At 43.4% G+C, this 26,043-nt stretch overlaps 1 protein-coding gene, 1 long non-coding RNA gene and 1 pseudogene across 3 annotated transcripts in view; 1 reads left to right on the top strand and 2 right to left on the bottom strand.

Moving 5' to 3' along the window:
• Positions 1-26,043, top strand: part of LOC311008509 (zinc transporter ZIP9-like) — an 88,138-nt pseudogene that overhangs the window by 26,312 nt on the left and 35,783 nt on the right. The gene's annotated exons all lie outside the window — the stretch shown is intronic.
• LOC311032589 (uncharacterized protein) lies at positions 818-4,022 on the bottom strand. The gene is made up of 9 exons (XM_084039490.1): positions 3,898-4,022; positions 2,704-2,950; positions 2,426-2,529; positions 1,966-2,332; positions 1,796-1,863; positions 1,493-1,708; positions 1,318-1,380; positions 1,078-1,203; positions 818-940 (listed from the first exon to the last, which is right to left on the bottom strand). The coding sequence occupies exons 2-9, from the start codon at positions 2,861-2,863 to the stop codon at positions 866-868; spliced, it is 1,179 nt and encodes a 392-aa protein (XP_083895616.1). The 5' UTR covers positions 2,864-2,950; positions 3,898-4,022; the 3' UTR covers positions 818-865.
• On the bottom strand, positions 13,366-14,485 carry LOC311032604. The gene is made up of 3 exons (XR_014599194.1): positions 14,116-14,485; positions 13,808-13,936; positions 13,366-13,696 (listed from the first exon to the last, which is right to left on the bottom strand). It is a non-coding gene; the product is annotated as an uncharacterized lncRNA (long non-coding RNA).

Consider the following 26,043-nt stretch of genomic DNA (forward strand, 5'->3'; position numbering starts at 1 on the left):
ATGCAAACACCATTCTATATCCATCCTTGTGAACCTCAGCGCTCACAGGGAGAGGAATGAAGGACGACACAGCGTTGTTTGGGGTTCAGAGCGTTTATTTTTGCTCACACAAAACATGGCTCAACTAACAAAAACAGAACATTGATGGATTGAATACAGTTAGATGAGATGTATACAACATTAATACACAACCAAACCATCATAAATACACCAGGGGTGGACAGCAAGATAGAGAAAAAACAAAAATAAATGTAAATAAATATTTTGTAAAGCTTACAAAGATCATACGTTTTAACAGCTTTTTTTAGTCTCACAATCACAGAGGGAGGAGATATATTGACCAACATATGCAGACAGTTCCAGGAAGTTTGGCTTCTTACCAGAAAATGTAGACTTATGTATGGAAAATTTGGATAAAATAATTAACAAATTAATCATATAAAACTGAGAATTCAGAATTTAAAACTGAAGCATTTTAAATGAGATCTCTTTGACCTTGTTGGTTAAAAAAAATGAATAAAAACTAATACCCGAAGGCACAGCATCAAAAACAATAGAAAAATCCTTGGGTGTAACAGGGATTCCATACCGTTGCATAAATTGAACATAACTGTAAAGACGCCCATGTTGGTCAAACAACTGACTCAGTAAAAGTATATTGTTATCAAACCATTGTTGGAGGAAAATAGATTTGTTTTTGTGTTCTGTTTGACCGTTTGCTGTATTTACGTTTCATTTGTGGTTTTAGTTTCGTTTTTGTCAAGTTTGTAAGATGATTGAAATAAAAAAAAAAAAAAAAAACATTCTATTATTATCATCACTGTCCACACACATGTATCAACACAATTACAATTATTAGACTACTTCAGGAGTCTTGTTGGAAGCCACGCCTACGACGACGACGCCTCCTACGACGACGCTTCCTACGATGCTCCACGTTCTAAATGTAGAAAAGCGACAAAACAAAGACGTATTGAAAACAGAGCTCCTTTTTGACATCAGGAAAAACATCATTAAAAAGTGGAAACTTTACAACATGGCATAAAAATAAACAGATCTCATTTAAATGCTAATTACCCGTTGGCCTTCTGGAGCTGCAGTGGAGTCCACGGGGGCACTGAGGTCCGCAGGCACGAGCCGGTCCGTGGACTCCAGCATCTCCGAGCTGAACCGGACAGGAGTGGGGGGGGTGGAACACACGCCCTGTGAAATAAAAACACAGAAAGACTATTAGTGGAAATGTTTCATCAAAATCAAAGCATCCACAGTCAAACATATACACATTTTTCAATTAAAACGTAATCAAAAATAACAAACCGTGTGAACCACCCTCCTCTTCCCAGCACCTGTGGACTGGCCAAGTCCCTCAGGTCGCTTCCTCTGTAATGACGGACAGAACAGTTTGGATCAAAAAGCGGCCTTTCATCGTCATGACAGTAAACTGATTTGAAATATGACATTTTCCAAATAGTCTCAACCACACAAGTCTTACCTTCCTGTCCTGTCCAACTACGGTCCAGCGTTGGGCCAGTGGGGCAGGGGCGACGTAGTCCATCACGACCGGCTGGGGACGGCGACGCTGGGCTGGAGGCGATCTCCGGGGGGGAACCACGGGCGGCGGCGGCGGGGGGGGCTCCAACTGCTGGAGTGCGTAGCTCCACATCAGCTGGACCAGGACACCCATCCCATGGTTGTCACTCAGATGGACCTAAAAAACAAATCACAATCACAATTAATTGACTGAACAGACATTTTACAGTAAATCTCCCATGCACTTAAATACTCGTATACTTACACCATCCCGGCTCCACAGCTCAAGGCGGTTCAATGGGAAGTGCTCCGCGATGCAGCAGTACCGCACGTCTACAATAATTACACAGAGATGGCATAGTTAAAAGTCTGCTATCCAACACATGACACACCATACATGTAAATGTACTTCACAAACATCCTTTTAAAACGTACCCATGACTGCTGCAACGCGGCGAAACTCCTGCCTGAAGTTATCCTGGACATCCACGTCGACCGTCAGGCGAGGAACGAAGTCCAGGACGAACACCTTGGGCCACCGACTGCAGGCACTGGCGATGAGCTCACCGAAGTCCTCCCCTGCCTGCTCCACCGTCCTCCTGGCCGTCAGGTTGTTGCTGGGGGCTAGAACACATACAAGGTCTGGTGTACGTGGCACAACTGCACTCACCAGCTCGGTCCTCAGGTCCATGGTACAAGCCCCCGGCGTCGCCATGGCACCAAACGACAGGCGTCCCTCCGGCATCGTGACAAACCCATCCACGATGCTACGAAGGTGGGAGTCCCCGACAAGAAGAACAAACTGGAACGACACAACGGAGAATTATTATCATGCAAACAAGATTATGATCAACATTAAACATCATTTGTCAAATGACTTCCAACGCAAAATTACCTTTTTGTCTGGAGACTCCGGCGGGATGACCAACTTGTGGCTCCTGCCGGTGTGAGCAGAAGTTGGCCACTTCCTCACGGCATGGCAACGTCCAGTTCCACGGGCTAGTGAAAAAGTAAAAAAAATAATAAAAAAAATCAGTCAGAAATTTTCATAATTTATAATAAGTATAGAGGCATAGCTCTTTCCACTAGGTTTCCACTAAATATAGTGAGAAAACATCTAACGATTAATAAAGTAAAACATTTAATGATAAAAGAAAACATTTGAGTACATACCAGGGGGTCTGCCCGAGAAGGAAATGACAGGCTCCTGCCCGTCACACCGATCCTCCATCCTCCGCCTGGCAGCAGCGGACAGCCGGTGGTTCTTCCGAGGCATCCTAAATGGAAAAATGAAAAAAAAACTGGCCAAACAAGTTATCAGGAATATAACCATCAAAATTTGTATTGAATGTGTAAAACAAATAGAAATCTCTTCCTCTGAGACTCAGTGTCCACTAGTCTCCTCCTCCGATGTCCTCCTCTGCAAAAAAATAAAATAAATCCAATTACATCAAATAATATATACCATAAAAAGTCATCTCAGACCACTTATCATACAGAGCTGGACTCTAAATCTATTTTTCTATAATATAAAAACATTCTCAAACATACTTTTCAGCAGTAAAAACACAAACGTAAAAAAATTAAAACAGTTACCTCCCACAGTGAAAAATGCTGTAATTTTTGGATACCTGAGGTCATCTGAAATGTACCAGTGGAATCAGTCATTGGAAACAGACGGTTTAATTTTAATTATTTTTAAAATAATGTAATATTTTACTGCACAGGAAATATCCAAAGGCATTTATTCTGATATTCCACAGTGAAACGTTATGTGAATATTATGCAATTAATCTTATTTCCGTATTGATCCTGTATATGAGCCTGGTTGTGAAATGGTTGCAATGAATTTACCATAAGTATCACAATACGAGCGCACTGCAAATTTACGGGCGGCTGGTTTAACTTCGGAAAAACGAATGACGGCTCACTCGACCGCAGCACGAACACTAACGTCGTTTCCATGGTGAACAACTAAAACACATGTTTGGCATTTTATGAAATATGGCGCCGCCGCCATTTCTTTCCCACAAATCTCCATGTCAGATGTGGAACATTTGACGCCTTAAAATCCAAACAACACAACTTTCCGACCACCGCACTTTCTATTACGACACTACACGGCTCTCCCGCCATATTTAACACATTCTGTCCCACACAAATATTACATTTACACGAAGACATCGTAGAGCGAGTGTCTGCTTTCACCAAATGTGGGTTTTCCCACCAGTCCTCATGAACTGATGTGAACTGTTCACCGTCAAACTCCAAAAGTGATACTGATTTCTGACTTTGGGCGCTTTTAGCGTCTTTAAGGGATGCATCAACAAGTAAAACGTAAAAACCAAACCAACAAAGTTGTCTTACCCCGATGCCTCGGTTCAGATCCGGGCCTGCTGGGGCTGCTCCTGGGTCCGCACTCCGCAGCCCCGAGGGGCTTCGTCGCCCTCTTTCCCGCAGTAGCTCGTTGACGATCCCTCTCGTGCGGCTTCCTAGCAAAGATGCGTTCAGGTCCTTCTTCTTCGGCCGTGTGAAACTCTCCGTTTGGGTCTTCAGCGATTTGATACTCTCTACAGTTTGGATCAACTCTCCAGTCTTACCAATGTGTGTCAAGTACAAGTGCGAAAAGAGAACACAATATGGTCGATAGCCCTTTTATACCCGCTCTGGGGGCATCGTTCTGTTTCCACGACAATTGACGACGGTCAGTGTGCGAACTATACCGCGGCTTGGGGGGGCTGCGCGTTCCTCAGAGCGAGGACTTATGTCCTGTCCACCAGAGATGGACAGAGTACTCGACCGCAGTTGTAACCCAGATGTAAAATGAACACAATTAGATAAGAGAAAGAAGAGAGAGTATTTATTTTCTTATTTTTATTTGTTTATATCGGCAAAGTATTAAATCTCCCATTGCATTTGAATGCACCGCTCAGTTCTCATGATCCCACGTGTAGCCCCAACAGCCAATCAGGGGTAACGCAGACCACGTTCAGCTCTTGAGGTGAAGTGCGTCACTTTTCCGGGTTTTTTTCATCTTAGCCACGGGGTGAGCGCAGCTACCTGCTTAGCAGACAGAGAAAAAAGACAGAAACCCGAGCTAACCTGTGAAAAGTAAGCCAGCGCACTTACCCACTGGGAGTCCGGAGCCGAGTGACTACATGAAGGAGACGAGTCGCGTCGGTAAGACGAGTTGTTTATCCGGAGAAAAAAACCGTGCTAGTAGCCAACTTACGTCGTTGTCCATGCTAATGCTAGCTATCTGTCTAACATGCTAACCACTTACCTGCCATCCGGAGAGCCGCTGCAGCTCCGACATCGGCGTGCTCGGCTTTGAACTACAGAGCAACGGTGAGACACGTGTCTCTTTAGCTGCTCCGATGCTATTTCTCTGTTGATTTTCAGTGTGCTGAAAGAGAGCAGTGGTGATATTAAAGGCTATGAGAGTGAACTGAAGTGAATAATGATGCAATATTTTGAACATGTGTGTATTGTATCTATTATTTTATGCCGATATCTGAATGTAAAAAGGAGTTTTTTTTTATTTTCCCAATTTACAGGGAAAGGAAGTAATTTGATAAATCATATGAGAGTAAAATAATTTGATTTTGTAATGTGAAAACTACTGAAGGAATTTATTTCATTTCAATGTGAGTCTAAAGTTACTTAGAGGGTAATTTTTGGTGCAGTTTATCTCGCATTAATAGGCCTATAGTGTTGGAGTAATTAAGCACACTTCTTTGATACCTCTAAATCTCTGTGTATTTTTTATGTTATTTGCACATTATTTTGATATGGTTATGATATATTTTGAATGTAAATGGTTACTTAACGTAAATATCGTTGAGATACTGTTCACATGAACAGATAAATAGGTGAGCACTTGGTTAGTTCTCATATTTGATACACTAGCTGTGTCCCAATTCAGGGTCTGCAGCCTTCGGAGGCTGCATTCGAAAGCCGCTTACGTCACAGAGCTGCGCGAAGGCTGTCCCAATTCGTCTAAATTCGAAGGCTCCTCCAAATGCGTCCTCCTTTTCCCTGTATTCGGCAAGTGTATCCGTCTGCGGCCTGCAAGAGGGAGGCGTGTCGAGTATTAGGCACTGTAGGAGGCGTGTCGCGTAATGACGTCACTACGCGACACGCCCCCCGCCACTACAGGGAACGCCCTACACACGGTTCTTAAAGGGATATGAGCCCACTACAGTTGCATGTTGCATGCAAAAGTTAACGACTTTGCCTACGCGTTCTTTGCCCTATAATGAATGTATTCAAAAGCTTACAAATGTTATTATTACATTTTTAATTGGGTAAAAACAATTAAGGCAGGATTTCATTTATATTAAAATTTAGATGTAAAATTTTCTGACTTTGTCACAAGAGAAAACACAAGATAATTAACAGACAGGAATTCATGAGCTAAATGTCAGTGCTTATGTGGAAGTAAGAGCGTAATGTGTTGATATATATATATATTGTCACAACCTGGCTCTTTGGGCCACGACAAGACGGGAGACACACTGAATTTAAGAAGGTTTAGCAAAGTATATTTATTTAACATAAAGCAACGCAATGTGCAACAAAGGAAAATAATAAACAAATGGGATGTGACCATCAGTCTATCAGTAGTGTAGGATGTGCATGTGTGTACAATGTAATGGATGTGTGTTGTAAAGTGCATAACTGAGCATAATGGAACTTAAGAAAACTGCAGCTGCCACATCACCCGTAGGACATCTGCTGGAGAGGAGAGAGAGAGAATGAATGAATCATGGGTCGTTTTATAATCTCAGGAACACTGGGCCCAGGTGCCCATGATTGACCAAAACTCCTCCCACAAACCCAAGTCACATCAGGAGCCTGCTGCCTCAACAGCAGGGGTCATCACACCCTCCCCCTTAAGATGGAGTCCCGACAGGGATCACCACAAACCCAAACCCAACAACTACGCTACTACCTTACACACATCCCACTGCAACCAGGTACCTGAAAATGAAACATTTTAATAGGGAGATGAGAACAGTAGGAAGGATAACAGACTACCATTTAACCCACAGGGGCACGAGGAAAAAGCATCGGCCATTAAATTGTCCTTGCCCTTAATGTGTCTGACCTCTAAATTATGGCCCTGCAAGAACAAAGTCCATCGCATCAGACGGTGGTTTGGGCAGTGCAGTGAACTCAAAAAGGTCAAAGGGATATGGTCAGTGAAAACAACTACTGGTTCCCCCCCAGTACCAACATAAACCTCAAAATGCTGAAGCGCCCAAATGAGGGCCAGCGCTTCCTTCTCTATAGTTGAGTAGTGCAACTGGTATGAGTTGAACTTTTTTGAGAAGTAACACACAGGTTTATCAACTCCCCCCTCCTCCTGTAACAACACTGCCCCTGCGCCCACTTGACTGGCATCTGCCTGGATCTTAAACGGCTTATGCAAGCACGGTGCAGCCAGGACTGGAACTGAGCACAGGAGCGATTTCACATTTTCAAATGCACTTTGACAGTGAGGAGACCACACAAACTTCACCCTGCCCTTCAACAGGTCAGTCAGCGGTGCAACAACAGTTGAAAAGTTTTTACAAAAACTCCTATAATAGCCGACTAAACCTAGGAACCGCATCAATTCTTTCTTCGTAACTGGAACAGGATACTGCACAACAGCTCTAACTTTAGCATCGACTGGACGCACCTGCCCCTGTCCGACCACCCGGCCAAGATACGTCACCGTCGCCCTGGCAAACTCACACTTTGCCAGATTGATTGTGAGTCGCGCCTCAGCCAAACGACTGAACAAGGCACGGACGCGCCCGACATGAGCATCCCACGTGTCACTGAAAACAACTACATCGTCCAGATAAACTGCGCAACCTTCAAGACCTGCAACAACCGTATTCATTAGACGCTGAAAAGTTGCGGGTGCGTTCCGTAGCCCAAAACTCATCACGGTATATTCATACAGTCCTGTAGGCGTTATAAATGCAGAAATCTCCCTAGCACGAGCAGATAGTGGAACTTGCCAATACCCCTTCAGCAAGTCGAACTTGCTCACAAATTGTGCTGCACCGACCTGGTCTATGCAGTCCTCCATTCGCGGCAACGGATAAGAATCTGACTTAGTGACCTTGTTTACCTTTCGATAGTCAGTACAGAACCTAGGAGACTTGTCCGACTTATCGACCAACAGACAGGGTGACGCCCAACTGGATGACGATGGAACTGCAATGTGATGGTCCAGCATATACTTGACCTCAGATTCCATTACTTTCTGTCTGTGTGGTGCACACCTATAGAAACGCTGTTTAATTGGTGTACTGTCTCCAACATCAATATCATGTTCTATCAAGTGTGTACGCGATGGTGTATCACTAAACAGGACTGGATACTCCCTGATTACCTCTTTCAGCTCACTGCTTTGAACTTCAGACAAGTGAACAAATAAACTCTCCAAGTTACACAACGTCTCTGAATTTTTTAGCCTACCACACATCACAGGATCATCAGGTGCTCGAACATCCCCCTCCATGCTCACCATACCCGGAGCCATCAAAGCTGAGGGCACAGAACCCACAGTGAGTACAGGACTGATATCTAAACTCTGCGCACTGGACCCAGGTGCAACAGTTTCGTCACGAGAATAATACGGCTTCAACAGGTTGACATGACGGAGGCGAGAAGACTTCCTACGCGTCGGAGTAGAAATGAAATAATTTTGCTCTGAAACTTGTCGCTCCACAGTGTACGGGCCTGAGAACTTTGCCTGAAATGGTGAACTCACAACCGGAGTGAGGGCCAAAACCTGATCCCCAGGAGTAAACTGGCGACGCTCTGCCCGACGGTCATACACAGCTTTCATTTTAGATTGAGCTACTTCCAGATTTTCACGCGCTTTTTTCAACAGCTGTATACAAACGATGACGGAAACCGTTCACATAATCAATCAGATTCTTAGGTGGATCAGTATCACCCAAGCCATCCCGCAGGACTGCCAAGGGACCCCGCACTGTATGGCCAAAAACAAGGTCATTAGGACTAAACCTAGTGCTCTCCTGCACAACCTCTCGGGCTGACAACATTAACCAAGGTAGGCCTTCCTCCCAATCTCCCCCCATCTCCGTGCAAAAAGCACGCAACAGGGACTTTAATGTTTGGTGAAAGCGCTCCAACGCTCCCTGACTCTGGGCATGATACGCAGACGCACGGTTGTGCTTCACCTTCAACTGCTTCAACACCTGTGAAAACAAGTGAGATGTAAAATTAGAGCCTTGGTCACTCTGAATCACACGTGGAATGCCGAAGATGGAAATAAACTGTGTCAACGCCTTGACTATTGATCTCGCAGAAATAGAACGCACAGGATATGCTGCAGGGTATCTTGTCACCTGACACATTACAGTTAGCAGGTAAGAGCAACCAGTTTTTGAGGTTGGTAACGGCCCCACACAGTCTATGATCAAATGTTCAAATGGCTGACTGATTGCTGGAATGGGACAAAGAGGCGCTGGCTTGATTGAGTGACTGGGCTTACCTGTAAGTTGACATGTATGACATGATTTTATATAATTAGCAACATCACACTTTAACTTTGGCCAAAAAAAATATCGCAAAACCCGGTCATAAGTTTTTCTCACACCCAGATGACCTGATTCATCATGTGCAGTCTTTAATACTGTGTCACGGAATTTTTCGGGCACAACAACCTGAAACACAGGCTCACCAACATAGTCACCCTCACAAGGCACCCATTTCCTCACAAGCAACTCATCCTGGAAAAAATAGCCACGAGCAACATTTCCCATTTCACTCTCCGGCAAAGCACTGGTCACCAAACTGGACAGAGACTGATCAACCTGCTGACATTTAACCCACTCCGCTCGAGGGATGGATGGGGGAAGATCAGGTAGAGGAATCACAACTTTCATCTCCTTTTGCTCTCCACTAACGACCAAGTCTGACGCATCCCTAGCACGCTGTGCACGGGTCATGGCGCAGGCTGGAAACGCAGCTGGATATTTCTGACCACACTCATCTGGCCCAACTGTTACCAACAGCTTAGATGTAACTACAGGAGACGGCGGCACACTAGCCCACACCGCGCTACCAGCCAGATCATTTCCCAGAATCAACTCCACTCCATCCACTGGCAATGCTGGACGCACACCAATGGCAACAACACCTTGCACCAGATCACAATCAAGAACCATGTTGTGCAGCGGTACAGGTACCAATCCCATCTCCATACCTCGCATCAGAATAAAATCCCCCGTTTCTGTTGCAGGCGAAAAAGGCAATACTGATCCCAAAATGAAAGAATGCTTAGCGCCTGTATCTCTCAAAACTTTTATAGGCACACGCTCGTCACTACCCACCAGAGAAACGACAGCGTCAGCAATGAAAGGCTCAAAATCACCACCACTCTCTGGACCAACACATTCAGGACCTGGCCCCTGAGCACTGGAACAGGACAAGGCTGGAGCAGGAGCAGATGGATAAGATTTATGTTTATTCACACTCTGCAACACCGGACATTGATCCTTCCAGTGGCCCGCGCTCCGACAATAATGACATAAGCCCCCTCTGCCACCATCATCTCTCACCCGTGAGGCTTTAAATGTATGCGAGGGACCCGCTACTGAGGACTGAACACCGTAACCCGAGCTACCGTGGTTATTACTTCTACGTCTTAACTCACTGGCCGCGTACACTTCACCAAACCCACTCCTGTGCGTTAACACAAAATCGTCAGCCAGCTCAGCCGCTCTATGTACGGTGGTTGCTTTCTGCTCACTTACATAAGTTGCAATGCGCTGAGGAATAGAATTTTTAAATTGTTCCAGCACCATCAACTCACAAAGCCCCTCAAAACTCTCGACACTCGCAGCGGAACACCAGCGGTTAAAATGGCATAGCAAATCACGAGCAAATTCAACATTTGTTTGTTCGTCACCTTTCCCCCAGTTCCTAAACCTTTGACGATAAGCCTCGGGGACCAACTCGTATGCTTTCAAGACAGCAGATTTGACCTTAACATAACTCGTACAATCACTCGCACTCAGCGCTGAATACGCCTCCTGGGCCCTACCCGTAAGGACGCACTGGAGCATCAAAGTCTTGTCTGCATCAGGCCAATTTTTTGCATCTGCAATCCGCTCAAATAAAGTGAAAAATATATCCGGATCCCTGTCATTAAACCTAGGCATTAAGCGCAAATTAGCCCCAACATCAAACCTAACCTGCCCCGACTCAAAAAAACTTTCCTCTGCCATGTTCTGTGAAAGCTTACCATCACGGATCAAACTCAGTTTATACTGCTGCAAGTCCAGTTTCATCTTTTCTGTTTGCTGCCGTTCCATTTCTACTTTTAACCGTACTTTCTCCTGCTCAAACTGTATCATCATCAGTTCCTTCTGCTGCGCAAAAGTCAGCCCTGCCATGGACACTGGTACGGACATTGGCACCGCTGCCACGTCCGACAAAAACTCTCCCTTCTTCAAAACCCCACTCTCCACTAAGGCGGACAAAATAATACTTTTAACCTCAGCCTTGGGTTTTTTATCTGCCACATTAATCTCATAATGTTCGGCTATTCGCATCAGCTGTTCTTTAGTACAGCCATTAACAAACACCTCCGAGGGCGCATCAAAAAACTCCGACAAAGAAGCCATAATAACAGACAGACCAAACAGAATGCACAGTATTACCCCCTCAAACGCATACAAACGAGGCAAACTTACCTCGAGGAGTATTTCCCGCTAACTGCCTAACCCAAAATCTTACTAAACTCACCCCTAGTCTTCATGCGGCGTGCGGCGGGTAATTACGCACTGGAAACCAGCGGGTCTGAGAAGCCACCTGCGAGCAGGCCGCCACGCAAGATCCCACGGACGTGCTCCCGAGACACCTGTCCGTAGACAGGTGACACTAACCACATTGCCACAACACTACACAAAGAAAAAAACCGACGTGACCCAAAGGGGAAACGCCCCTACAGCTTAACAGGGAAACTCCAAATACAACGCATCAGGGCGGCAACACTTACCTTCTCTTTGGACTACGCACAACCGACAGGGGAAAAAAAAACCAAAACGCATCCAAATGCTTCCACGGACGCGAAACCTTCTCCCTTCAGCGCGACCCCCCCCCCCCCAAAAATTTCAGGCAACAAGGAAACACAACGGCATTCACCACCGACCTACACGCGCACCAGGCCCTCATCAGCTGATCCACGCGTAAAAACAAACACGTGTCAAACAAATCTACAACCCATAAACATGTTACTGAAAACCACGAACGGACGAGCCCCCATTTGTCACAACCTGGCTCTTTGGGCCACGACAAGACGGGAGACACACTGAATTTAAGAAGGTTTAGCAAAGTATATTTATTTAACATAAAGCAACGCAATGTGCAACAAAGGAAAATAATAAACAAATGGGATGTGACCATCAGTCTATCAGTAGTGTAGGATGTGCATGTGTGTACAATGTAATGGATGTGTATATATGTATATATATATATATAAAAGTAGTGGCCTACCCTATATTTATTTATATAAATAAATAAAAGTAGTAAATAATAATGTCAGTGCTTATGTGGGAGTAAGAGCGTAATGTGTAGATGTGTATATATATATATATATATATGTATATATTTATATATATGTATATATGTATATATATATATATATATATATATATATATATATATATATATATATAGTGTATGTATATATATATATATATATATATATATATATATATATATATAGTGTATGTATATATATATATATATATATATATATATATATATATATATATATATATATATATAAATAAAAGTAGTGGCCTACATAACAAAATTAAAATAATGTGATGACAATAACTTTTATTATTCCTTAATGGGGAATTCATTTGTGAATCTCTCCATTCTGTAGGTTACTGAGCAGTGTTGCTCCCTTGCTTTCTCTCTTGATATCAGCAGGGATCATCAGCAGCATTCTCCTGGAGCTTGAGTTGCTGGCCCTCTCGCCCTCTCTCCTACCTGCAACACCTCTTGGGCTTTGTTTGGTATTCTGATTTCCTTTATTTCACCCTACAACACACACACTACTGTACTCATGCACTCACAGCACTGATCATAGACCATAACTTTCTTTGTCATGGTCGTTTTGTGACAAGTAGCAATTCATCTCAACTATATTTGGTCTGTCAAATGTATTTGTAGTGAAGAAGAGATCTATTTAAAAAAAACCAAACCAAAACATTTCAAGGCTCATTTTTTTTTTATTTTATAGCCTGCTCAGAAATGCCTCAGAGGAGAGGGCTTCTTCCAGTTTCTCCTTGTAAATTTGGAGCTTCTTTGCTCCCTCCTTGGACATGTGCCCCACCAGGGCTTCGGCCATCACATTTAACTCACTGTCAAAAAAGAACAATAAAGGTTTTCAATTACATGTTACATCACACATTGATGTGTCATGTGTCTATCATCAATTCTTTATTAATCTTACCACGGTTGATATTGAGGTCCCATTCGGAATCTCGCCACAGCCTCTGGCACTGTTATGTTGAATTTCTCCACCAGGGTCTGAATCGTTGCCTTGGCAGGATGATTGACATTTGTTAACTTAAATGAAAAAGTCACTGATCTGAATGTAGCCTCATGTTGTGTCCAGTTTGCAATTATTTTTCCTTTTGTCAAATCTTACACTGTAAGAGGCACTAATATTCTAAAAATGGGGGTCTGAAGGCTGCTGAGGAGGCTGCTGAGACATGGGCAGCGTTAGAGACAGAGGAGGCTGCTGAGGAGGCTGCTGAGACATGGGCAGCGTTAGAGACAGAGGAGGCTGCTGAGGAGGCTGCTAAGGCATGGGCAGCGTTAGAGACAGAGGAGGCTGCTGAGGAGGCTGCTAAGGCATGGGCAGCGTTCGAGACAGAGGAGGAGACTCCAGGGGCACGGGCAGCATTCGAGACAGAGGAGGAGACTCCAGGGGCACGGGCAGCATTCGAGACAGAGGAGGAGACTCCAGGGGCACGGGCAGCATTCGAGACAGAGGAGGAGACTCCAGGGGAAGCTGCTGAGGAGGCTACTGAGGCATGGGCAACAGTAGAGACACTGGAAGTTGGAGACCCGCTGGCTGCTGCAGAAAGAGAGGGGACTGCAGAGATGGAGGAGGCTGCAGTATTGATGGAGGACAGAGAAAGAAAGCATGCATTTTAACTGAAAACTGTGAGAAATTAATTTGCATGTAAATGTTAAAATATAACTTATCCGAACAAAGGAATACCGAAAGTATTGCTGCAGGTTTTGACATGACATATGAATACATCCTGCCTAGTGACTGTGCGGCCACAGTAACAGCAATGGTGATGTGGTGTTTTGACACAGCCTCGCAGGCACTTGTACATTTTATAACCTGCAAACAAATGGAAATTGGATTTACAAACAATTTGTGCATTAAATTCTTATATATGTTCACCAACAACATTCTTGCACACTTTGATATAAACTATTCACTTAAATAAAGACCAAATTTACAACATTGAAAAACATCTGCATGGATGTCTCTGGATTTAAAATTAAAACATACAGTACCTCCATGACGAACAACTGCCCTTTCATGGCATTGAACGTGTGCAGCAATTTTCGCATATTCTCCCTTTTTCAAACAGATAACACATGTATGTGTTTGATCTGTTGAAACCACCTGAGGTTTATTACCATCTATGATGATGGTTGGATGGAGCTGAAAGCAAACATAAAAGTTTTTTTTAAATGTGTGCACACAACACTATCAAAAACACAAGGATGTAACCTCACGATCAAGTTCGGCCAAATATTTCTGTTACTGGCATAACCTGATGGCACATAGCTAAACCCTCAGGAGAAACCCATACGTACAAATGGCTTCCTCTGCACTGTATTGAATCACTTCTTGATACATAATATTTAGTGAGCTAGTCTTGAGTAGAGTGGCTGTTAATCGCCTGTTCGTCTGCTCAGGGTGATGCACATTTATTGAGTCCCTAGCAACGGCTCGTTTTACCTAGCAACGGTCTGGTATTGTGTTATTGTTCCCTTCCCCTAACCTTTAAGAAATGGTCACTTTTGTGACTGTAGGAAGTACGTGTTTAAATGTAAATGTGAACAATAATTTCAAACAAACTATTGCTGCACTAGACCACGGTGAGAATAATGTTTTTGAATGAGCTGGTCAATATTATAGCAGAGTTACAATTTATTAGTTACACCAGATTGCTGGCTAAGTTACAACACCCAATTCTATTTGGCTCAACCTTTTAGGATCATTTGCAATAAAACGTATGTATACGCTGCATGTCACTTATCAAACAGGCAAATAACCCTCTGAAACTTTGCTAACGTTACATTTTGCTGAGTCGGCAACGGGCTGGCTTCGTTCTGTTTATACACTTATATTTAATAATATGGATAAATATAGCCTTACTTCCTTAGTCCATCGCTAAACACAATTATTATATACATTAATCGATGAATTAATTAAATTACACTGACACTTACAGTCTGCATATGTTCGGCCATTCAGACTAGTCAAGTTTTACGGCGGAACTGGTTTACTTCCTGTTTTGTTATCCGTTTTGGCGGTCTCATTTTACATCTCGCGTGGTTCAACGTGACTTTCCCGTGTGGAGGGGGCGTGTCGCGTAGTGACGTCACTACGCGACACGCCTCTACGCGAAACGCCTCCCTCTTGCAGGCCGCAGACAGACCCCTCTCGTATTCGGAGGATGCACCGCTACTATCCTTCGCGGCCTCCCATATCCCAAGATGCTTTGCGCGCCGCTGTTAAACGAACAATGGCGGCGGGAAACGGCAGCAGTGCCGCATACACATTTAAATGTAACTAACAGGTTTTTGCTTAACGCCGGACGTTCAAGGGGCCTTAAAACATATTTAAATGTTAAAATGCGTTAAGTTAATAATGCTAATACGTGTAGCCACCGGAATGTAGGGCCAGCTACGTGATGTAGCTTAATGCGGCGTTCACACCGGACGCGATAGACGCGAATACAAACGCTAATTTTTGAGGGGAGCCGGCGGGTCACGTCGGCGGACCCTCCTCCTCCGCCTTCACTTTCAAATGTTACAAGCTCCGATGGTAACTTATATCTTATTGTAACCGTGAAGCTGTTAAGTTAATTTGTTCTCGTAAGTTGTGTAGGCTACAGTTCGCTCCTCTCCTGCGCCCAAAGCTGAATGCAGCTGAATATATAACGTTAACGATGGGTTGTGAGCCCCGCTGTATTTGTAGGCTGTAAAACTGTAAACGTTTGGGCTGAATACAGAGCTAACCTTAGGAGCATTATTACTGTTAATATCGTTATTTTATCGTACAATCATTTTGCCTGTTGACATAACAGGAAATGTGCTTTACATGTCGTTGTTGTAGGGAGCAAGGAGCAGACGGAGGAGTTCATTAAACTCCGGGGTGAGAACGACCACCTTTTTACAGGGGCCAAAAACACCGCCACACTTGGAGGTAACTGTTAAGGCATAAATAAATAGACCATTTGTTCTCTATACATATCTGTATGTAAGAGTTACATACATTAACCCAAGTTCTGTACAGAGATGAATCTTTACATATTTGTTATGTGATCTTGTGTGTGTTTAACTTGTATCAATGCTTCTGCCTTGTTTAGAACAATCCTGCAAAAAATGGGCCTGGAGGGAACCGTGGAGCCCCAACAGGCAAAAAAGAAATGGGACAATTTGAAAAAGAAATATAAAGTATGTGCAGGTTTGGATAATGATATGAAAACTACATTTGTTTTTGCCAAGTTAATGAATACTTTGATAAAGGAACATAGAAAAAACCTCCAAGGCACCTCATGGTATGGTCAAACTTCAAAAACACAGTCCTTCAACGTGTTTTGCCATCAAGCCTTCATCAGGAAGTTAAACATTCATTTTCTTCGTTTCTTTATCACTACATGAATCCCATTACAAAGAGTACCTGAAAAAAAAATTTTGTCCATGAAGCACTCCTTTTTCAAGACTTTTTAAATAAACACTTTACAGACAATTGCTGTTGTTTAAGTGATTGATTTCCTCTGCCTTAGGAATGCAAAGATCCAGGGACAGGGCAGGGAGTCGGTGGGAGGCCCACTGCTGCCACCTGGCCCTGGTTTGTCCTCATGGATAAGGTATTGGGACAGAGGCCGTCAATTACGCCGCCTGTCCTAATTGCCTCCATCCCCGAGGACACACCAGGGCCAAGTGCTGCAGTGGGTGAGCAGGAGCAGCAGCAGCAGGAGGAGGAGGAGGAGGAGAGGCAGCCAGGGCCAGCAGGAAGGAGAAGAAAGAGGAAAAGGGACGAGTTGATGGAATTAATAAGAGAGGACATGATATTACAGAGGGAGATTGAGGAAAGAAGAGAGAGAGAGAGCAGAGAGAGAATGGAAAGACTTTTTGGTTTGTTGGAGAGAGTGATTGAGAGGCGTTCATTTTCTTTTGGGTGCGGATGTTTTTTTTCTGTTCAATTAAGTTCTGTTAGTAAGTTGTTAATGAAAAATATTGTGTATATAGTTCAATTAAAATCTTATTACCTACACTATCTTTTCCACTTCTTATTTACAACTAAAGTAAACTTTTGAACTGCTTTTCAGTGACAAGAAAGTACATTTATTTTGTCATTAAATATTTACAGTTACAGTAAGACAAGTGGGTGTTAACATGTAGAACTAAAAAGATCATCAGAAATAACTATTTACAGGGAACATATATACAGTGTCGGCTGAGCAGGAGTCCCTGGTGGTGCTGCTGGACTGGATGGGATGCCACAATAAGGACCCTGGAGTCTTCTGGCAATAAGTGGGACATCATCTGGGAGGTGGGGGTGTGGGATGCATGTCTCCACTGTCCACCACGTCGTCCATCATCGGGGTTTGCAGGGCTGATGCAATCGACGGCTGCCATGTCACTAAAATGTTTAATAGAGAGGCAAGAATAAAATATTAATACTAAATACTACTGCACAACATTTAAACATCCCACCACAAAATACTTCAATAAACAAAACTGTTTACAAAACACTTAAAATAGGAATAGCTTTAAAATGATTTTACTTGCCCTCTAAAGGTAATCATGGTCGAGTAAACCCTCCTCCAGGGCAGACAGCTGGTCCCGCCACGGTGCTCCACTGGCTGCCTCCAACCCGTTCTCCCCCTCATCCTCCTGCATGTCGTCGTCGTCCAAATGTTGTGCAGGACGGCACATGCTGTTATGACCTGTAGAAAACGAGAAAAAAAAAGATTAATTTAAAGTAATTGTAATTTTATTTTAATTCACTTAATTTAGTGGTATTCACCATTTAACAATAATTCTGTTCTGTTGGGTAATGGCATACCTGAGGCACAAAGGTGTGGTGCACCTCCAGCGCTTGGAGGAAGATGGCCCTGAACCTGGTCTTCATCATCCCAAAGGCACGCTCTATGATGGAGCGTGCCCTGGAGTGATGAGCGTTGAAGCGCTGGGCTCCCACACCTTGCACTGGACGTTTGTAGGGAGTGATGAGGGGGAGTAGGCTGGGTGAACCCTGCCTGAAACTTCCGGGAAATTTGGATTTCGCTCGGCAGTTTAGGCTGGACACCCTCAGGCTTACTTTCGCTGTTACATTGCCAGAATCTTTGGCTCCTATCAGAAACGGCCATTCTCTCCTGGCACGCTATTGGCCGGTGACGTGACGATGACGAAACATAAGCGACGCGAAGCAGCAGTTGTTGTCCGGAAAGTTGCTCTGATTGGTTGTAGGACTATCCAATTGCGTACGGAGTCATTTGAACGATGCCCATTGATCCCGCCTCTTGAGCAGTAGAAACAAAGCGCAGCTTCCCCAGACTAATGTTCAATCTTAAAAGATTGACCTTAGTATGGTGAAAACCAGACTAGAGGGGGAGTGGATGTTGGAGGCATGGGTATCCACCGTCTGCCAAGATGAAGTACCCTGGAGGAGGGTGCCACGCCTGAACAGTGGGCTGTGCCGGAGGACCCTGGAGTCATGCACCGACCCCGGCCAGCCCACATACGTGTCAATGAATCGGCCCTGATTGTCACAAACTGCTTGAAGGAGGATAGACGGAAAGAGTTTCCTATTTCTAAAGCACTGACCATCAGGGCCGCTTGGTGGCTTGATCCTGACGTGGCAGCCGTCGATTGCTCCAGCAGCTTTTCGAAAAGCTCTGTGTCTTGCCAGCCCTGCAAACCCCTGAGTTACTGCCGCCAGGTCGTCTGCGGTCTCGGGGAGGTAGATGACCCTGTGGCGAATGGCCACCACCTCCTCAGTAACTCGATGGACGATGCAGTGAACAGTGGAGCGAGGCATCCCAAACACCCTTGAGACCACCCTGTATGATGTCCCACTCGCCAGCCAGAAGAGAAAGACCAAGGTCTCTATTGTGGCACCCCATCCACGTCGTCTTTCCTGGTGGAGAAGGTCCAGCAGCACCGCCAGGGACTCTCTGCTCAGCCTGAAGTCTTTGGTCGTGTCGTGATTGTCAAGTAAAGTTGAAAAATGGGAACGGTGAGGTTGATGCGGCAGTACAGTGGCATTGTCTGGATGGATAAAGGGGGTAAGAACAGGAGGACATACATGATTGAACAATAGCTATTGAATTTCAGTCAATACGACTATTCTAATTAATGTTAAAGCCAATAATGCTTTATCTGTCCATCTATACACTTTGGCTTCTCAATATTTACAGGGCTCGTACACATTTTACTATTCAATTCATTCACTTTATAAACCAAGCATTTAAACTAAAATTCAAGCACTTTTCAGACCTTGAAAAACACAGCATTAAAATGTCATCATTTTCAAAGATTTTAGATTGGAAACACCTGTACAAACCCTGTATTAAGTCTTATGGTTAAATGACATTAACCATGTCAATCTATACTTAATATGGCTTGTCATTTAACGGTATCGTTTATTAACAGGAATATTAATTACCACGGAGTACGCTAGCTATGTATGAACATTAATATCGGTTAAAATAACAGCTTTAACGTTACCTCCCCACGGCTCTCTCCCAGCCGGAGATAAACGAGCCGCCGGTGTCGCCGCATCCGCCTCTCCTGTTCCTCCAACAAAAAATACAAAAAAAAAAATCAAAAGCAAAACCTCTGGCTCCATGTCGTCTGTCACTTGTATTGTCTGTCGTCTGTCAGTTGTGTTTTCTGTAATGTCGTTTGTCAGTTGTATTAATGTAATGTCGTCTGTCCGTTGTATTTTAAGTTGTGACCGGTGTTTTTCCCGGGCTTGGCCGGCAGAAGTGATGACGTCGCGACGCAATCAGGAAATGCTCCGTAGGTTAGACCGTCCCATTTACCGACGGTTGACCCAGCCTCCGGAGGAGTCTCCGAAGGTGTTGCCTCCGTAGACCGCGTAGGCTGGGTCCTCCGAAGGCTGCAGACCCTGAATTGGGACACAGCTCATGATTGTTGAATGTTGTACAACTATAAAAACTAAAACTGAAGCTTCAAGATTTGATAAGATTGAAGATTTACATATGAGGTTTGATGCAATATATTGATTTTTGACATTTAAACCTTAATGATGCATCTGAGAATAGACTGTAACTTATATGACCTTGTGTATAGGTCAGGTTTTTGAGAGGACGGAGAAAATCCGAGGACCAGGACGAGATTCCGGTCGTGACAGATGGCGAGCCAACCACTTTGAGGAAGAATCACCACAAAGGAGATATACACGTACACACTCCCACACATACATTCACATTACACTCCATAGACCTTTAAATCAGGTGCACCTGCAACAACTCTTATTTCATAAGGGCTCCAATGGACACTTTTCTTTTATTTAAGTGTGCACACTATTTATTTTGGGAAATCTGGGTCATTATTTTGTATGTTCGTAGAAATTGAATATGTCTCTTCATGCACTGTAAAAATACAAGAGTAGCTACTCAACAGTTATTCCAGTGGCTGCCTCATTATTGCTGCTCAACACATTGGCTCCTTACGAATTTGGTGTCTTCTGATTCTGGCCAGGGTCTAGTTATTAGTCCAAGTTGTTATTATACTGTAATTCACTTTTATATCACTAAGATTGGTTACACAGTACTTGAGTAAGAGTACAAATACTATTGGTCAAAATGTACTCTGTTACAAGTAAAAGTAGCTCAGTTGACATGGTACTCGAGTAAGAGTAAAAAAGTACTTGCTTTTAAAGGTAAGTATCCAAAAGTAAATGCTTTTAAATTTACTTTAAGTAAGAGTAAATTTAAAATTAAATGAATGTTTATAGGCTTAACATAGTTAATAAATATTTGTGTAAAAAAGGCTTTGGGGGTTCATGTCTTCCTGCACCACCAGTAAATACCAACCACTGCTATGCACTATACAGTCACACAAGATAAGTAAAATAAATAAAATACATATACCTTTAACTAGTATGACTAGATTATCATAATGTATCTTACGGTGTAATATTGCCAAGGAAACTGCACTGTCGTAGCTATGTTCGGAACATAGCCCATCTACAAGCTCGCATAACTTCTGACTTCTGCTGTGAGCCTGCCTGTTAATCAGGCATGCAAGGATGTTGTACGACAAAGTATACATCCAGTTTATTCAGCCCAAAAGCAGCGTTCCCCCAGGATTATACTAGAACAGCATTTCTCAGTAATATGGCAAATGGATTAACTAAAGCAAAGCAAGGGGGTCGACAAAAGTTTGGTGAGTGTTAATAACAAATAACGTTACGTTATGAGAGCGTTTCATTCGGCCATCGTTTCAAACCACAACAACAACACACACACACACACACACACACACACACACACACACACACACACACACACACACACACACACAACGCCACTTCCTACAAAATGTAGTTTTTGTGCTCAACACACACTCACATTCTCACAACATGATGACATTGACCGAGACAAATAGAAAAAAACATGGTGAAAGTCTGGTTAACTTACGTCAACGTGTTTCTTTAAGTTGGACGAGTTGTTGAAAGCAGAGATGTAGTTTTCCTTCGGCAAACACAATACACATTTGAAAATATATGACTGTTTGTCTGCGTCCATTTTTTTTACTCTGTAAAACTCAAACATGGAGTCCAGATAAGGCCAAGGATTTTCTGAAAGTTCCTCCGGATCATTATCACACTCAGTCTGAGACTCAGCCATTGTCGCGGTTTTGTGTTGACAAACACAGTCGAGAGCGTGGCTACTTTGGCGGTATCCTTATGGGGAGGGATTACGTATTTCCGCTTTTACGTAGATCCCAGTGGAGAGCCTGCACTGTGATAGGTTTCCTTCTTTGACAAACACAGCTTGTGTCCAATAGTTTTTTTTAAAAAAAAAGAAAGGGGGGAAAAAAAGAGCAGACCTGAAAGTAACGAGTAGCCTACTTTTCAGCCTTTCTAGAAATGAACTCGAGTACAACTAAAAGTATTTGTCTTGGAAATGTATTCAAGTAAGAGTAATAAAATACATCTAATACTCAAGTAAAGTACAAATCCTCTGGATATGTACTTAAGCACAGTACTTAAGTAAATGTACTCCGTTACTGTCCACCACTGTTTATTGATCAGGTGGTCGGGCGGAGATTAGTAACGCTCTCGTGTTGCTCTTCTTCTGCGTTTTTGTAGCAGAAACAGCGCCGCATAAGGGCCTGGAATATGTACTACAGCGCGCTGAGTCGTTTTCAGCCCTGTATAGACTGGTTACCTGTCTGTCTCTACATGTCAGCCCTGTGATAGACTGGTTACCTGTCTGTCTCTACATGTCAGCCCTGTGATAGACTGGTTACCTGTCTGTCTCTACATGTCAGCCCTGTGATAGACAGGTTACCTGTCTGTCTCTACATGTCAGCCCTGTGATAGACTGGTTACCTGTCTGTCTCTACATGTCTCCCTGTGATAGACTGGTTACCTGTCTGTCTCTACATGTCAGCCCTGTGATAGACTGGTTACCTGTCTGTCTCTACATGTCAGCCCTGTGATAGACTGGTTACCTGTCTGTCTCTACATGTCAGCCCTGTGATAGACTGGTTACCTGTCTGTCTCTACATGTCTCCCTGTGGTAGACTGGTTACCTGTCTGTCTCTACATGTCTCCCTGTGGTAGACAGGTTACCTGTCTGTCTCTACATGTCAGCCCTGTGATAGACTGGTTACCTGTCTGTCTCTACATGTCTCCCTGTGGTAGACTGGTTACCTGTCTGTCTCTACATGTCTCCCTGTGGTAGACTGGTTACCTGTCTGTCTCTACATGTCAGCCCTGTGATAGACTGGTTACCTGTCTGTCTCTACATGTCAGCCCTGTGATAGACTGGTTACCTGTCTGTCTCTACATGTCGGCCCTGTGATGGACTGGTTACCTGTCTGTCTCTACATGTCGGCCCTGTGATAGACTGGTTACCTGTCTGTCTCTACATGTCGGCCCTGTGATAGACTGGTTACCTGTCTGTCTCTCCATGTCTCCCTGTGATATACTGGTTACCTGTCTGTCTCTACATGTCGGCCCTGTGATAGACTGGTTACCTGTCTGTCTCTACATGTCTCCCTGTGATAGACTGGTTACCTGTCTGTCTCTCCATGTCTCCCTGTGATATACTGGTTACCTGTCTGTCTCTACATGTCGGCCCTGTGATAGACTGGTTACCTGTCTGTCTCTACATGTCTCCCTGTGATATACTGGTTACCTGTCCAGGTGAACACTGCCTTCGCCCAATGACAGCTGGGATCGGCTCCAGCCCCCCCGAGACCCTGTCACAAGTCCTCATTAACATATATTGACAAAAGTAAGCAAAATTTGCATATGAACGAGTGGTAAGTGTGTGTAGAACACTTTGTTTTTTAAGTTACATTTATTTACACATAATGTGAATGAATTATTAATGAGCATAAATGACACTTAAGTTTTGTTTTTATATTACAGTTTTTCTCCATTGGTTTGGCTAATTTCTTGAAACAGAAATTCTCAAAACTCTAAGATCATTTGGCATAACAGTCTTACAGTTCAGCAAAACACCATAGCTCACTTGCAAAAGCTCATATCTCTCCCAAAACTGTTCACTTATGCTTCAAAACTAAATTCCTTCCCCATATAAAGAGTCAGTGCCACAAAATTGCAAAGATCTTTCTCAGTTGCTTTGACTCATTTCTTGAAACAGACCGGACGTTCTCAACACTCTTGGTGGTTTTGCCAAAAAATAACCTGGATGGTTCAGCACAACACCATGGTTCACCTGCAAAAGCTCATATCTCTCCCAAAACAGTTCGCTCATGTGTCAAAATCAAATTCCTTTCTCATATAAATAGTCAGTGCCCCCAAAATGCATCATCCCTTTGGCATTGTGTAAGCACTGCAAGTCAAAATGTTTAGACGTTTTGTCACTATGGCAGAGGGCAATTGAAATATCCCTCATGTCCACCACTAAGCCTTAGCCCAGTCCTTCATTGACAATGGTTACTGTACTGTTTTTTTTGTCTAGCTAACAGAATACAATTGTGTGTAAAACTGAAAAAAAAATAGGATTTTACGGTAAGAGTAACCACCCGTGCCAGGTTGTCGTTCAAACATAGAATTCAAAGGACAACACTCCATTCATAATGTATGTCTTATGTATTTCTTACAGAATGAGTTACCAATGAAATTGTATTGTTGCTTTACTTTTTACCAGTGTTGTATAAAGTACCCAAAAGCCATACTTGAGTAAAAGTAAAAGTACCTTACTGGAAAATTACTCAAGTAAAAGTGAAAGTTGCCTGCTAGAATATTACTTGAGTAAAAGTAAAAAAGTAGTGTACTTAAGTATCAAAAGTAAAAAGTACTGTTAATAAAACGCAATCAGAAATTTGCCCACTCACACACTCCTTCGTGGCCACAGGTAATACTAAACATAGCGATTTCAGCTGCATGATTTAAAAGCTAACTTATTAATAACACTACCACTATGTAAATTAGTCTGACTGTCATCATCAGCTGGTTTGCTATATCAAAACTCGGACTCTCCAAACACAGGTACGGTCTCCAATAACACCAGAAAAAGACAGACAGATCATTCAAAAGCCCAGGAGTTCAGTTTTTGGCTAGCAGAGGCCAAGCCCACTCACGTTAGACCACGGAGACGCTCAGGGGCCGAGGGGCAGTAAAAAACAAAAACAAACAAACAAAAACGTAATCCTCGACTGTATAGTTTCACTGCGTGGAACAACACACTCTTTGCTTCACCATTAAAGTCTATTGACAGCAGGGCCGGAGTGGGACTCATTTTCAGCCCTGGAGTTTCATACCTCAGACCGGCCCACTTTAGATCACGACCTATTATATTAAAATAATGTAATTATAACTTTACATGTTAAGCATACAATAGCGCACTGTTCTCTAAAGCCTTGTAATTCCGTGTATTTTCACACAGCCACACACAGCGCCACTTCCTACAAAATGTAGTTTTTGTGATCAACACACATTCTCACAACATGATGACATTGACCGAGACAAATAGAAAAAAAACATGGTGAAACATATAAATAGTCAGTGCCCCCAAAATGCATCATCCCTTTGGCATTGTGTAAGCACTGCAAGTCAAAATGTTTAGACGTGTTGTCACTATGGCAGAGGACAATTGAAATATCCCTCATGTCCACCACTAAGTCTTAGCCCAGTCCTTCATTGACAATGGTTACTGTACTCGTTTTTTTGTCTAGCTAACAGAATACAATTGTGTGTAAAACTGAAAAAAAAAATAGGATTTTACGGTGAGAGTAGCCACCCGTGCCAGGTTGTCGTTCAAACATAGAATTCAAAGGACAACACTCCATTCATAATGTATGTCTTATGTATTTCTTACAGAATGAGTTACCAATGAAATTGTATTGTTGCTTTACTTTTTACCACTATTCTAATGCATCACTGAACAGTGACTGGAATACTACTGTATCCCATTGAGGTACATTACTGCAGGGCTATAACACACACACACACACACACACACACACACACACACACACACACACACACACACACACACACACACACGCACACACACACACTAAATGAATAGGTAAATGCACATTTCTTGCTTTATGCACAGTGTCCAGTCCTACAGTATACAACATATGATTCAATTATAGACTGATATGAGTACATACCTGTTTTCCCTGTGAAAGGTTTGGATGATGGAGGAGACTGTAGAGCGAGGCACATTAGGCTGCACTCTGCGACCTGCCTCCACCATTGTGAGACGGTGGTTGACAACATGGTCTATAATTGTGGCCCGAATTTCATCCGGGACAACATGGTGTCTTCGTGTTCCTCGGCCTCTTCCTCCTATTCCACCACCACGCACCCTTACTCCTCTTCCTCTTCTTCTTCATGGAGCAGGCAGTTGCCCTTGTTCATTTGCTTGGCCAGGTGCCTCCATGTTCAGAAATGGTACTGGTCCTGGTCAACCTTTATATATATACTGTATATGTTTGGCAGCATTCACAATCATAGACAGC

Source organism: Eutrigla gurnardus (assembly GCF_963514095.1).
Source record: "Eutrigla gurnardus genome assembly, chromosome: 22".
NCBI classification, from domain to species: Eukaryota; Metazoa; Chordata; class Actinopteri; order Perciformes; family Triglidae; genus Eutrigla; species Eutrigla gurnardus.

What these genes read in the sequence shown, in the direction of transcription:
- LOC311032589 (XM_084039490.1), bottom strand. Translation starts at nt 2,863, where the DNA reads ATGGTTATATTCCTGATAACTTGTTTGGCCAGTTTTTTTTTCATTTTT. An exon ending in CTTCTCGGGCAGACCCCCTG is followed by an intron (nt 2,530 to 2,703) that starts GTATGTACTCAA and finishes CTTTTTCACTAG; the next exon opens with CCCGTGGAACTGGACGTTGC. An exon ending in CGGAGTCTCCAGACAAAAAG is followed by an intron (nt 2,333 to 2,425) that starts GTAATTTTGCGT and finishes GTGTCGTTCCAG; the next exon opens with TTTGTTCTTCTTGTCGGGGA.